Source organism: Pseudonaja textilis, chromosome 3, assembly GCF_049901715.1.
Source record: "Pseudonaja textilis isolate UNSWEBS1 chromosome 3, rPseTex1.2, whole genome shotgun sequence".
Lineage (NCBI taxonomy): Eukaryota > Metazoa > Chordata > Lepidosauria > Squamata > Elapidae > Pseudonaja > Pseudonaja textilis.
Window position 1 is genome coordinate 159,578,160 of NC_141992.1, and position 15,584 is coordinate 159,593,743.

General features: G+C 35.3%; 1 protein-coding gene across 3 annotated transcripts; it reads left to right on the forward strand.

Moving 5' to 3' along the window:
- Nucleotides 1-384: 384 nt before the first annotated feature.
- UBE2V2 (ubiquitin conjugating enzyme E2 V2) lies at nucleotides 385-10,929 on the forward strand. Of its 3 annotated transcripts, XM_087931224.1 has the most exons (5): nucleotides 1,049-1,083; nucleotides 2,440-2,478; nucleotides 4,487-4,632; nucleotides 8,734-8,859; nucleotides 10,066-10,929. In XM_087931224.1, the coding sequence occupies exons 3-5, from the start codon at nucleotides 4,588-4,590 to the stop codon at nucleotides 10,210-10,212; spliced, it is 318 nt and encodes a 105-aa protein (XP_087787350.1). In that variant the 5' UTR covers nucleotides 1,049-1,083; nucleotides 2,440-2,478; nucleotides 4,487-4,587; the 3' UTR covers nucleotides 10,213-10,929. The 3 variants fall into 3 exon arrangements, with proteins under 3 accessions (XP_087787351.1, XP_087787350.1, XP_026554998.1); XM_087931225.1 differs by lacking the exons at nucleotides 1,049-1,083; nucleotides 2,440-2,478 and adding an exon at nucleotides 385-687; XM_026699213.2 differs by lacking the exon at nucleotides 2,440-2,478.
- The last annotated feature ends 4,655 nt before the right edge of the window (nucleotides 10,930-15,584 follow it).

Sequence of the window (15,584 nt, forward strand, 5' to 3'; positions counted from 1 at the left end):
ACATATATTAACCAGTAAACTGGATTGATTGTTCTGCGTCACTTGTCAGCCTAATTAAAAGGATAACTAAATGTTGTAAAACTTGTTTTCAATCTATTCTTTCTCCTATCTTAAGTAATATTTCACATTGCACTTTTAAAAAAACAACCATTAACAAACTCTCAATCTGATCCAACAGAAAGGAGGTCTATTAACAGAACATACTCACTGAATCCAAATACGATTTTTGAGGCCTTAAACACACTCACATATGAGTATGGTGAAAATTAAAAAATATTCTACTGTGATAACAGCAGCACTAAATGCGCATAGCCTTATCTGTGGTGATGAAGTGTCGTGGCACGTGGCCTTTGCTGTTTTGAAGGTTGGCAAGTCTGACGAAACCATCAGACTGAATCTTGGAAATACAGAGCTTCATTACGATTAATTCCTATTAGCATAGTACTGGGAGTAGTAGGGCTGGATCTTAAATCAAGCGACAAGCTACAATTCCTCAAGGTAAAAACCACACAATACTGACAAGTATTTCCTCTTCGTCCTAGTCACTCCTATGATCTTCTTTCTCACCAGCCTAATCTGTAAAAACTGGTCTGCAGACTGTAAATTTATACGTCAGTGGAATTTCCGCCAGTGATTACTGCCCAGGGAAGCCTGTTCCTGAGCAAAACTACATAGCCCAACAAAAAGGTAAGTATTATATGCTGTGAAATGAATTAACTACTCAGATGGTAAAATACTCGTTGAGCACATTAGCAGCAGTTTCCTGACCACTGTCTATATAGCAGATTTCTCCAGAATATTCCACAGGTTGGAACCGCCTCAGCTTCCCCAACCACATTCCTTCATCGAAGCGGCAGCGCTTATCGCGCCCTCCCTTCCTGGTTGCAAAGGCCCTCATTCTATGCTAGCCGTGAGATTGACAGATCTCACCACCACCACTACAAAAAAAAAAAAAAAAGGTCAGCGAAGGGGAGAGGCTTGTTTCCAGGAAATGACGTTACACGCAAAGCAACACTCACGGCTGGCCGTCAGTGTGTTTCCGGCTGGTGGGGAGGGGTTTGGACAAGATGGCTGGATCCACAGGTCTGTGCTGAGATTGGGGTGGGGGTCATTTGGGGCTTGCTGCGGCGCCGTCGGTTGGGAAGGACGGGCCCTCCGATTGACAAGGCTTTGAGCGTGGGGCTGAGACTAGCCCTCGGGAGGGATATGGTGTGAACGGCGTCAGTACAGCCCGACTGAAGTTCTACCCGGGGGAGCGGACGAGAGGCCGAGGGCTTGGTGCCGGGGCAGGGAATTCTCTTGGAAGAGCAAGACACGGGTTAGGAACGTGTCGAGGGCGGTCAAACGCGCTCTCCAAGGCGGCTTTTGTATCTTGACGGGCGGGGAGCGGTTTTCTGGGTCTTTGAACCTGTTTCTGTGGCGGAAACTTACAGGGCTTAAAGGGCTGTGCAAATGTCTTCGGTCTCATCCCTTTCCAGTCAGAATGCTGACAAATGCGGCTCTTTCCATGCCAGACAGAACTCGGTCGCGTGTTTCGTTTCGAAAATGCCGACATTAAAGTCTGGATTAAGAGAGCTTTAAAAAACCCCAATGAGTTTTTCCGGGCATCTTCGCTTACTTATTCTGTAGGTTCTGAAGAATGAAGTTTCTTAATGTTTTCTATATGATAATCTCATGCGCTTTCCTCCTTCTCCTCCGTCATCTTGGCTAACTTCCTTCGGATTTCAGGAAAGAAGATCTGCCACTTAAGAATTTATATAAGCTTGGGATTTGTGTTCTTCCTTTTTTGATTGTGGCTCTGCTTTTTTAATTTAGGGCAGTGTGATAAATGTGAATATTCTTGCTCCTTTGCAGCATACAGTATGCCTTATCTTTTATATTACCCTGACTTGGGTGTTCTTGGTATTTTGTCCATATCTCCTCATTGTTCACATAATGATTAAAAAAAATGTTTGTGGAGAGGACATATAAATTAACCCGAAATTCACCCAGTTTTTATAGATTATGTAAAATGTGGCATTTCAGTGAGTGTGGAAAAATAAAATGATGATTCAGTGTGTATATATATTAATTTACAAAATTTATTTTTCTAGTATCCAAAATTAATTAAAATATCTGGATTAAATCAGTTCTTTGGGTTCATGAAACGGCATCATTGCATCTCAACTAAATGTTCTAGTGCTACAGGTTCTGTTCTTAGATCATTAATTTGATGTCTAATTATTCAATTGTTGATATAGATGGGATTGTTAAATCAGTGAACATTAATCATAGTTATCTGGAGATGCTGTTTATTCATAACTTTTGAGTTTGTCATGGGCATCCAATTGCCATGATAAGGCAACTAGGCCTTTGGCAGCTGCCCTTATATTCTGATTTGCTTAGACTATAAATATTGTAAAATATTTGTAAATATTTGTAAAAATTCTTGTTAAACAGGATGTGTTTTGCACACAATGGATGCTTAAATTATTAAATGTAAGTAATGTACAGTATTTATGTTTGTATCTCCCTCATAAGAGTCCAGTGTGGTATACAAAGCAATAAAATAAGCCATTACTTTAAAATAAAGTACTTGATTAAGTTTGAAATAGATCTATATCTACACAAATGTTTTAACAACAGGCATCTGCTTAAGAATTTTGAATCTTAGTATTACTTCAAAAAGTATACTATACACATGTGTTTTTAAGTATTATCTAAAACTTGACAAATTTAGGAGCTATTAGTACTTCTTACATGAGAAAAGCAATTGTATATCTACATCTAGTTCAGATAAATATGTACTGAACAAGTATAGTGTGTGTTTATACCTTACAATATGTAGAAATAAAACATACTGTTTTCTGTAAGAAAAGGTAGCTGTTTAGAATTTGCTTAGATGTCCTTTTCCACTTTGTTTGAATTCTCAGCATGGAATAGATTGAGTCTCTTTCTTATTGTGTATTTTAGCATAATAGCTACAATTGCTATTTTTTCAGTATATTTTAATAAAATAAAGTTCAGACTTCTATCTTGAGCTGTAGGTACCATCTAATAAAACCCATAGATCTTTCCTCAGTTTGTGCCTCCAAAAGCAAAATTACTGTGTGGGCATAATATTCCATCAACTTAATTGGTACTACTGTTTTCATAATTATTAATCTAGACAAAGAATCAGAAATGAAATATCATAAACTTACTTTGCACCAGATATTTTTCCCGTACCTTAACAACAAAAAGGCTTTAATTTTCAGGCATAGTAATTACAGATAGTCCTAATTTACAACAGTGCTGAATAAGCAATATGTATGACTGGTCTTCAAAGTTCCACACCCCTGTGGTCATGTGATTGCGATCTGGTACTTGGCAACCAGCTTCCACTTACAATGGTTGCAGTATCCATGGTCACATCATCATTGCAACCTTCCCTGCTAGCTTCCGACAAGTTGGCAGGTGAAGGCATAGGTCTGTTCCCATTGCTGTCATTTTTCCATGTTTCCAACCTCTGGAACACCAACCTTGTACCTGGCTGTACTATACTGAACAGCAATAGTCAGTTATCTGCCCTGTGGAGCACCCATGTATTGATCAGTTGCCTGCTCAATATAATAAAACTAATCAGAAATACTCTGTAGTTTCTTATTTTGACTAAACCACAGAATTACAGTCATCAACTTTACAACAAATCAGAAATTATAAATCATAATCTGAGATTGGTTTCATATTCTGGCTTATTCTAAAATTAGAATAGAATTAGAATAAAATAGAGTAGAATAGAATTAACAGAGTTGGAAGGGACCTTGGAGGTCTTCTAGTCTAGCCTCTTGCTTAGGCAGGACCTATAACATTTCAGACAAATGGATATCCAATCTCTTCTTAAAAACTTCCAGTGTTGGAGCATTTACAACTTCTGGTGGCAAGTTGTTCCACTGTTTAATTGTTCTAATAGTTAGAATCTTTCTAATTTCAGTGTCTCACTATGGAAAAAGGTTTTATGTGTTCTTGAAAGAAAAAGGATTAAGTCAAGTTTTGATTATTCACATTTGATAATGTTTCATGGAGATTGATAACATGAACTGAAAAAATCCTCACTATAAAAAAGACCTATTTTCTGATGCAGAAAATTGATTTGAATTGACTTCCAAGTATAAAATCTGATATTTAGAATCTATCATTTTAAATAAGACTCATGAGAAAGTGTTTTATTCCAAAATAAATGTTTATCCATATAATTTGAAATATCCATCTAATTTATATACTGCTCACCTTGCAGTTCAAGGCAACTCTGAGCGACTTTGAACAACATTATTTTATGTGTAATGATTTAATTTTCAATTGGGATGTACTTTGTTTACCATGAAAGTGTTTTTGTTTTACTTAAATTCAGACATTCTGATGTACGATTTATAATGGTTGGGTTAGATGAAACATATTTACTAACAGGTTAAATAAATTCTTAATACTGTTTTTAAAATGTTAATATTGCCTCATTTCTCTCCAATAGTTAAAGTCCCTCGTAATTTTCGCTTGTTGGAAGAACTTGAAGAGGGACAAAAAGGAGTAGGAGATGGTACAGTAAGCTGGGGGCTGGAAGATGATGAAGACATGACACTTACACGGTGGACAGGCATGATTATTGGACCACCAAGGGTTGGTGCTGCAAGTTAAATATTTTTCTAACAAGAAACACTTGGGTCATATTTTAAGAGAACATACACAATCAGTGGTAGTTAATATAGTTACATTCAAGTCTTCCTTTGAATCTAAATGTGGAATTTGTTAGGAGTCTTTTAAGTAATAGGAACTAATAGAGGAAGTTAGAAAAAATTATTTTCCCTTTTTGGTTGTTGTTGGAAATATTTCTTACATGCTCAATCTAAGACATGAACAATATACTTAAAATAATACGGGCAAATATCTTTATACGTATATGTTCATTAACTCGGTAATAATCCTATATTGAGTATAGAGCTCACTGGTAGCTATTTCACAAAGCGAAGGATACATGAATTTTGAGTGCTCCTCTCCAATAGTAGTACAACTGAAATATGTTATCTTATTCCATGGATTCAGTACTGAAATAATACTAGATAGCTACAGTTTGCAAATAAATTGATATGATTTTCAGAAGTAAAAAATCTTGCTCATATTAGGCTTTCTTGCATATCACCCCCTTTCCATTAGTGTGTGTACAATCGGCCTGCATTAAAGAATCCAAAGAGATATTGCTTTTCCTTCCCTTTTTTTGTGGCCTCTCTCCCCCCCCCCCCCCGTTCATACGTGAGATAAAGTGAAAGACAGAAGGGAATGAGAGCTCCTGCCACTTAGAAACCCACCCTCCATCCACTGCATCCTCTTTACACTTGTGTGTTTGGTGTTGGATTTGGAGTATCATTACATTGGTATCTCAACATCAGTTATTGTGCCTGTTTTATCTTAGACATGACTGCCTTGTTAGTATTATATAGCATTTTGCTCTTTGATATAAATTTGTATCTTAGGACTGAGCACAATTTAATGAATTTTGTTTATTTGCTATAAAAGAATTTTAAATAGGATGGTGCTTGTACTATAATTCTTTTATTTCTTTTCGTATTTCTTTTTTTGTAATTGTACCACTGATTAGTTTAAGCTGTGAGAGGTTCTACAGAATGGAGATCCTAGCACTGAGAAGTTTGAGGATTTGCTCAGCGCTGTTGAGGGAATTATTATTTATTATTAAATTTATTTGCTGCCCATCTCATAATGAAATGACTCTGGATGGCTCAAAGCATAAAACATTAAAATTGTCACATATAAATATATCTAACAGAGTAAAAATAGAAGTCCCCATCCAGATAAAATTATAATTAAAAGATGAGGGAGGGAACAGGTGTGATGTTCCTCATTAGGGCCCCCAAGCCATTTGGCAGAGCTAGGTCTTCAGCCTCCTGCAGAAGTTTAGGAGAGCGGCAGCCAATCTCATCTCGGAATAAGATGTTCCAAAGTGCAGGAACCATGGCAGAGAATGCTCTTTTCCTGGACCCAGCCAGCTGAAATTCCTTAGCCGCTGAAGCCTATACCATGCCTCCTCTGCTGGTGCGTGTGGAGAAAGCCAGTCCCATTGGAGTGAGGCAGTTCCTCAGGTAACCTGGACTCATACCATGTAGGGCTTTAAAGGTAATAACAACCTTGAATTGCACCCGGAAAAAGACCAATAGCTGCCTGTGGCCTCCCTGAGCTCCATTTTTGCTGGCAGAGGGCTGCAGGAGGCCCTTGCGGCTGAAACCGGAGCTTCAGTGAGTGATGTCAAGCTGGCCACGCGCCTTGTCCCCCCCAACCATGGCCCCTTGAGATCAAACACAACCCTGATGTGGCCCTCGTTGAAATCAAGTTTGACACCCCTGATGTAGAAAATCACAATTAGACTTAAAGTCAGGGCCTTTGTGTATCTGTTACAAAGTTCCAGAAAATATTTCTGTTTATTGCACAAAAATCAATGAAGAATCTATAATACTATAATTATTCATTTATTAAGGATTCCTTCCTGTTTTGCCAAATGTGTCATATGTTGGCGGTATAGAAGGTTTTTCTCCTTTGAAGCCTAAACATATTTTGTTATTGCTTTATATTTAAATTTTGTGTTGGAATTCATAGAGTTTCAGTTAATCTGAATCCAGATTGAAAATAGGGGATTGTAAACCCTCCTTATTTAGGTCCAGTAAATACACTATTTGCAACTTCACTGCCTGAAGCTTTAAGAGTTAGTTCTAACTAGAATGTTTTAATTATAATAATATAATTGTAATCTTTATGCTGAATACCATTCTATCTAGGAGAGGAAGCAATTGATACCATATTTTGTAACATTAACTTTTAGACTAATCTTCAATCAGCAGAATTGACTTCACTGATGATTAGCTTGATGTATGCCCACAATTTTCTCAGTTCTGTTTATGTATATATTCTATTTTGATTTGTGCATTATCATTTGCTAACTAATGACTTCATTAATCATGGTATATTAATAAGCCAAATAGAGATTAAATAATTATATACCACCTAATATGGGTAACATTATCTGGGTATGGAAGCTAATTAGGCATGGGCTAGTTAGTACTTGAATGGAAAACTGAGGATTCCCAGGGATATAGACCAGATGAAAAGAAACAAAGATGACATTGTCGAACAACTTCCATATTGCTGCAGAGAGCAGTATATCCATAGTCACCAGGAATCAAGTTTGACTTGAAATAACTTTACTTTTTACTTGTACACAGAAACAATCTATTGAAATAATAACCAACATTTTATTCTAGTTAGGACAGTGCCCTAAATACTGTCATTTTGTATTATTTTAGCTCAAAATCTGAATTGCTTCTTGAGCAAGTATGGAAAATGGAAATAAACAGGTGTGAAGAAACCTTCTACCTTAATGGGTTGTTATCTTGTGGATACCATTCTGCCAGCAGAAATTATTTTTAATGACTGCATTTCTAGGCAGTCCTCAAATCTGCAGTAAAGAGATAGGGAAGCCTTTGAGATCAGGAAATACCCTTGCATAAGGGGAAACCTGATTTGTAAATTTATATATAATCCAATCATTGCACAACCATGAATTTGTGAATCTGAAAGGTCACTATACATCAGAATATAATAGCAGCAAAATTTAAGGCATAAAGCTAGAAACGAACAAATTTAAGTTCTAGTCCTGCCTTAGCCATGAAAGCTGGCTGGCTGGCTTTGGTCTAGTCACTTCCTCTCAGGCCAGCTCACCGGGTTATTGTGAGGAAAATAGGAGGAAGATAGAGTATTAAGCATATTTGCTGCCCTTATTTATAAAAATGATAAAGGCAGCATAAAAATAAATAAGTGTACATGGAAAGCATATTGTTCAGTGGAAAAAACTGGGTTGTAAGAAAATATTTATAGGTTGGTTAAGTTGAAAAGGGAAATATGATTAGCTTCTAAATATAATTCGTTTTGATATTTATCTTCAAGCTATTACAAATTTAAAGAAATTGATTTTATTCAGCAAGTTCTGCATTTTTGATAAATTGATTGCATTTGCCACAATTATTTTGTTCTGTCAGATATGCACATTATTTTAGGTTCAGAAGCTATAGTTGAACTATCATGGCGTGCCAAGGTTGGCATTTCAAAAACTAAGTATTATTTATAAAAATAAATAACATCTGGAAGAACTTGAGAATCAAATAAGTGTTAGGAGTTCTCAAAGTTTTTTTAAGAATGTAAAATTGATTATTGGAACAATTACTGGGGATTTTTATAGGAATAGATATTTTCAAATTTCTCTTATTTTTTTTTTTAATATTGGCTAAAATCTTTAGTATGCTTAAAATAGTCTATAATGCACATACAGAAGCAAACAGATAATCATGTGGTGGCCATGCTTATATTAATTAAATTGAAAATATTGTATTACTTTTCCCTATTCAGTTTGGGTTCCTGTGCATACACATATTTAGGTGAAATTGAAACTAGGTTTACAAACAAGTCCTTTGGAATTGTGATAGTTCTACAGTTAATTAGAAAGGCTGTAAATGTAACTCCTAAAAAAGCCTAAAATATATTAATCAGCTGATTAACAGAAGTGAATATTGTAATTTATCCCTAGCATTCTTCAATTTCTGCTGTATTTGCTCAGTAAAAGTCTACCAGCCCTGAAATATGGCTGACTTTAGTTGTTTTCTTAAAATTGTGAATGCATATCTTCATTATGATTAACTTTTTGTCTTCTCTGTTTATTAGACAAATTATGAAAACAGAATATACAGCTTGAAAGTAGAGTGTGGGCCTAAATATCCTGAAGCACCTCCAACAGTTAGATTTGTAACTAAAATTAATATGAATGGAATAAATAATTCCAATGGAATGGTAAGTTGGATGCAAAATGAGCCAATTAATTTGGCAGGAAAGTTGTTGAAGGACTCTGCTTGGCAGGAGAGGTTGGGTTTAGAGTTAAGGAACCTCTTTAAAAGTTGTCATGTACTGTGTGTAACTATATGCGGTATATCTGCACCACTATAACTATTGCCAAAATGATGTGGAGATTGATTACAATTTTTTAAAAATTGCATATTGGTAAATATACCACAGTATTAAAATTTTGATTCAGATATAAAATAGCTCATAGGATATTTAGTAACTAATAGTAAAACTAAAACTTTTAATTTAGTAGCCTTTTATTTTTTACCAACAATTAGTAAATCATGGAACTGCATGGGAACTGCATAGTGAGAGGGAGTAGTGGGAACTGTAATCTCATTTTACCATGGCAGCTGCAAGAAGACTTTGATGGAGGAGATGCTAAATATGTCTGTTTCTGATAATCCTCTTAATGTATAGATCTAATTGAACTGTCCTGGATAGATAGATAAACAATTAATGAGATTGTATCTGCAAACTGTTGAAGAATACTATATGAGAATTTCTATTTTAAAATTCAATCGTTATGCATGTTCCAGAAATTAAATATGAATAGCTGAGTATTTTTTTAAAGATAAAGCAGTGTCATTGAATGTTTGATGTACTATTCCCAGAAAAAGTAATTGGAGCATATTAACAGTTAAACAGTATTTCCTGAATATGACAGCATAATATATGTATACGCATAAATTATTTACTGCTTTTCATACGCTTTTCCATTTTTGAATTGTTGAAAAATTATATTCATTCCTTGAAAGCATCCTTCTATAGCAGGGTTATCTAAACCCATTTGGCCTGTGGGCCAAATGAATCACGCGCTGGCCACGCCCACCCCAGGGGAAAAGGTTGTGATATGTCATGTGACAACTTGTCATCGTGTGTTTGATACCCCTGCTCTATAGCTTGGGTTTAAAAAAAAATCAAAGGGCATTAAAATAAAGGTTCTTATTTGAGACACTGATCTATAATTTCTTTTATGTGCAATAATCAATAGTCTCAATTTTTGCATTTACAAATTAATGCAGCAGTTTAAACATCAATCCACAAGTTTAAATTTGTGTTCATATTTTCTGAAATATACATGCTCTGTTGACATTATTCTAGAATAAATTATTCTACATTCTCAGTTTAAATGTATTATTTCTTTCTTTATAGGTGGATGCACGGAGCATACCAGTGTTAGCAAAATGGCAAAATTCTTATAGCATTAAAGTTCTACTTCAAGAGTTAAGGCGTCTAATGATGTCCAAAGAAAATATGAAGCTTCCACAACCTCCAGAAGGGCAAACTTACAACAATTAATTTTAGCTGAATCCCAAACTTGTCTTAAACAACTTCTACTTATGTTAATGTCTTGATTCAATTTCACAATGCAAACCACCCACACATTAAGAGTTTCTGCTGGTGTATATGATCTGGACATTGAAAGAATATATATGTATATGTATGCCCCATATGTTTTCAGGCACAATCAGAGAAAAAAGGCAGCACAATTTTTTCCTCTTTACCAAGCACTATCATTTTAAGCATAAGCCTGAAGTAGCCTAAATTTGGAACTCCAGTGTTTCAAGATGAGCGCATGATCGGAAGTGTCAGGTTGCTGTGGAATAATGTTTCAGAAACTTTGCAAGAAGAAAAAAAAACTAATGGCATGCTTTATCCATCTTGCTTTAGTGAAAGAGCTGCAGATTAAAACAATTAAGTAGCAGGTACTGCAAATACCATTGCTCAATTTGTTTAATTTTTGCAATGTGTGGGTGCTGACTGCTAGTAGTGTTTCAGAATATGGTCAGGATTGTTTTGATACTTGTATTTATAAAATGGGGGAATGATTTTCTTTTAAGCAGCTCCTGTGTGTTTCATGTAATGGACATTGCAAATATTTGTTTACAGTCTTCGTTCTAATAAACCATGCATTTAAGTTTTAGTGAAACCAACAAACAAAAAAAGGAAATAGGTGTATGGATATGTGATTGAGAATAAAGTTAGTCTTCAAATGTAAATAAAATGTGAAAAATATCCCCCGAGGCTGTGCTATTTCTAAATTTACACTGGCAGTACCCTACAAGATTGATAAGTCAAATGTTGCTCCTAATCTTGTCTTAATTACTCTTTTTCTTGGTATCTAGGCTGCTGGAGCAATTTTAGTGGAACCAGTTATATTAGACACTGCATGTGTTATTCTTTTTCTTTAATTTTGAACTAAATGGCCCTCTAATTGTAACCTTTTTGCTTTTGTGATACTCAGTTCGTATGTTGAATTCTTAAACTCTCTTTGCTATTAGCAGATATAGTATTAAAAATAATAAGAGGGGAAAGATGCAACTCCTTGTAAGTATGTTGTAGCTGACTTTTTAGGTGCTTTTGTGTTTTGTGCAATTGCTGCTCGATGGTTCAAGGAGCCTTAGATGGACATTAAGGTGTTGAAAATTCATTCTGCCTTATATTTTTTTCCCTTTCATATTGATTGAAATACGCATGCAAACCCCTTCTTCTACAAATAGATGTCTGTTATTCATATGCCAGCAACTAAGGTACTATCTAGGGTACAAGAAGCTTCTGATCTGTGTAGCCATTGTGGATGGATAATTTATTAGCTCAGCCTAATCTTGTTTGCAGGATGTAAATATTAATTCTAAAAATATTTTATTTTTGCCACCTTTGTTTTACATGAGAGGAGACATTAATTTAGGAATAAATTCTTTTTTTTTCTTTGTTCCTTTTAAATTAATGAACAGGGTAAGCAGCTGTTTAAGGGATGCTTTCTGCTAAAAAAATGTTAAAATTTTGTTTCATGAACTGTAGTTTGCAGCTTCTACCTTCAGAATAAATGGAAATCAAAAGGTTAATTCATATTTTCAGATATATTAAAAGTAAACAGCAGTTTCTTCATGATGTGGCCTTCATAACTACATGTTACACGTTTTATATTTGGGTATCTATATCTTACAAATTGTCTTATAGGAAATTGCCCTAAATATACACATGGTAAGTAAGCCTAAAACCTGAGTTCCCAAATGTATCTTGCTAGATTATGAGCTTTCTGAATGTAATGGAACTTAATTTTTTAGTGTGTATGTATTATATTTACATGCATACATTCTTTTATCATAGCTCCTACCATTTTGAGAAAAAACCCTCCACTATGATAATCTAATCATAAGAAGGCTTTCTTTTTGAAAAATTCTGATAGATACATTTCCAAAGTGACCAGCTTTTCCATTTTCATTCCACTATAATTTATTGATACATAATATTACTCTTTCCTTGATAAGGATTATATCTGGACTTAATTTGATAAACTAGGAGTATATATATGACTGACTACCTGATTCTACATACAAGATCTAGATCACATGAACTGAGGTGCCAGGAGTGAAAAGTGTGGAACAGTATGACTGGCAGCTGCAAAAAACAACTGGAGGAGCCTTGAAGGTTGATGAATTATTCCCCTAAAGCCACTTTGTGCCTTTTCCCTTTAAAGCTTGGCAACTTTTCAGTGTAATGATATTAATAAGTTTATAAAAACAAAGTTCCTTGAGCACAGAGCCATGTATAGACAGGGCAACTTGACATCAGCCTTAAATTATCTGTTTGGTGGTGTAAAATATGTATATGAGATAACAGTATAAATAAGGCAAGCAAAAATGTTTTTCCTTCCTAAATCCCAGTGCACAATAATTTCTAAAAAATGTGCCTGGAAATAAAGGTTATTACGAAAGGTTAATTAACAAGTATGAGAATGGGTTTAAACTTTGTACTAAGCCATTATTTTCTAACCATGGTTTCTGGAAGAATCCAGAATTTGCAGAAGTCACACAATATACAAAATGAAAATATATTATTAAGTACAAATACATCAGACCATGTATGATACACAATTCAGGCTTCACACATAGTGCTAAGCCATAGCTTGTTTTAATAAGCCATTATGGCCTGGTTCATATGCAATACTAAGCCATCAATTATCTGATATAAGCCACAATTACTGGGCTAACACACCACATTAAGCTAAAACTAAAATTACCTTATGGAACAGAGTTAGTGATGTGTCAACCCAGCCTTCGGGGGTGCAGGTTTGTCCTTACTGTGAAAAAAAAGCAGCTACCTCAGCAAGTACTGAGGGATAAGGATTTGGGAAGTTGTGGGGTCAGAGTTGTGTGCATCAAATGATGGCTCCAAGGTCTAAGCGATCTTGGTGACTGAAACAAAATGCAGCCATCAACATGGTCAGCTGATGTCTGTTGAATAAAGAGATATCATCTTGTCTTTTCCCTCAGGCAGCAAAATGTATTGCACCGGCTTTCTATGAGTGATCTTTTTTTTTTTTTTTGAGGGTCTGACTCATTCTGATATACTGAGAATAGTACATTATTAGTGTTCTGTTTTCTAATGTGTGTGGACTGCATTGGCTTCTCAGTGTTTGTTTGATTGTCTCACTGTAGTTACCTATAATAAATGTTTGGAACAAGTGCCATTTTTAAGCTGTATGTTTGCTCAAAGATAATCATGCTGTTACGAGGCCTAAAGAACAACAAAATAACATCTGCATGGAGAAGCCCCTTTCCCCAATCTCCCAGTATTGTGAATCTAATAAATACTCCCCCAACAAAAATCTGTTTCCCCCCAAACATGAATACTGTTAGGCTTAGATTTTGCAAAATGGAGAGGCATCTTTTAAACTAGTGTTTCTCATCCTCAGCAACTTTAAGATGTGCAGGCTTCAATACCCAGAATTCTGATGCTGGCTGGGGAACTCTGGGTGTTGAAGTCCATATATCTTAAAAGTTGCTGATGTTGAGTAATGCCCTTTAAACAAGATTCTGAAACTGGCAATGTTAGACCTGTTAGACCAAGGGTCTTCAAACTTGGCAAGTTTAAGACATGTGGACTTCAACTCCCAGAATTCCTGAGCTAACATGACTGGAAGAGGAATTCTGGGAGTTGAAGTCCACAAGTCTTAAAGCTGTCAAGTTTGAAGACCCCTGTGTTAGACTATAAGAAGGAATTTCCCTGGAATTGGCTTTTCCAGGCAAACGCTACCTCTTCATCATCATTGCATTCAATCACCTGCTATTACTGACCTGGCTGCCATGGGCAATAGACCTTTACATCCTCCATTAATCTAGCTTGTCCTTTTCTAATTAAGCTTTACTGCATCTTGTAAAAACAAATTGCTAAAATATTTTTTTGAGTGAAGCACATGAAATGGAAAAGGTTCATAGCTGACCATGAGTTGGAGTACTATAGCATAGAATTAAAACTTCTGTCTTATTTATTGTAGGTTAACGTAATACAAGAATACATTGGGTATTATCTCTCAGCAAGGAAATGAATTGGATCGTACGCTTCAGGATAATTTTATTACATTTTCACCCCAATAAACACTTCATAAAAGATGTTTAATTATATGCACAGGCCTCTACTGTTTGTCCTGTGGAAGAAATTTTATTTATTCATTCATTTACAATAAAAAAAAGATTGCTTGCTTGCTTTCCACAGCCAAGATAGCCATATTCAAATGGCTTCATATTCAAAGAAATGAAGCTTTTTGACAGTTTGATAAAGTCCTTCTGGTCAGAAGGTCACCATCCCTTTCGCCCTATTCCAGATATCAGTGATGTTGCTCTATATGAAAACTGTAAATCATGCTATGCCCATAAAGAGATTCAAGAGTTTGTAATTTTAATTACATTTTAATGTGTCTCTTCCATTTTTATGTTGTAAAGAAAAACAAAAAACCTGCCTGATATGCTACAGTGTTCTTCCATTGTTGTGCTACGTAAATAATGACACTGGTGCAAAACTTTTAAGTTATGACTTGACAAGCCTTCTTACGTAAACAGGCAGTGTTAATACTGTTTTCCAGTTTACAGTAAACATAGTGCTACAAGAAGAAAGGAAATGTGTTTCTTAGAAACATTAACTGGCACTATCTATTCAGAAGATTTTGTCATAGATTGTCTCCTTCATTCCTGTATGCTACTATTTTATGCGTATTGCCTATCAATTCTATATATATATAAAAGAATATTTCATTTAACTTTCATAAGGATTTGTGTGATGCTAGTGTCCACGCACAAACACAAAATAACATGCTCCACTCTCCAGCTTGTTTCATGATGGATGTGGAAGTATACCTCAAGATTTTATACTGGGAAATTTTGTGTGTTCCGTTTTCAGCCAAGACAGGTAATCTTCCATAGAAGTCATCGCTGAGGATGTAACGTGTACATGTATTTGTATGGAGAGAAAATGCCTCTGTACTTGGGTCACACAAATAATTGACCCAAATAATTGCTACAATCCTCAAAATGCATTCACTATTAATCTTCCTTTGTGAGCAAATGAGAAATTCTTGTTCTCATCATTTTCCCCGTATGCTTACATTTCTCTTGAGATGAGAAAAACGGGGCTGCTTTTGCTTTTATTTAGAGAAAGTAAATAGTAGCAGCACAACGGAGCCGCAGCAACAGCAGCAAACTCAAATACACTTACATATTGGCAATGGGCCTTATCACTTGATTTATACAATAGTCCTTAATATCTGCCTTGTTATGTAATGTTTCTGCAGCATTCGGAATTCTGGTTTGATTTTACTTAATAAATAAAAGGAATACAGTTTTGTATTACATTGCCAAATTATTTGTAGTGGCTGCTTAATTCCTAAACCT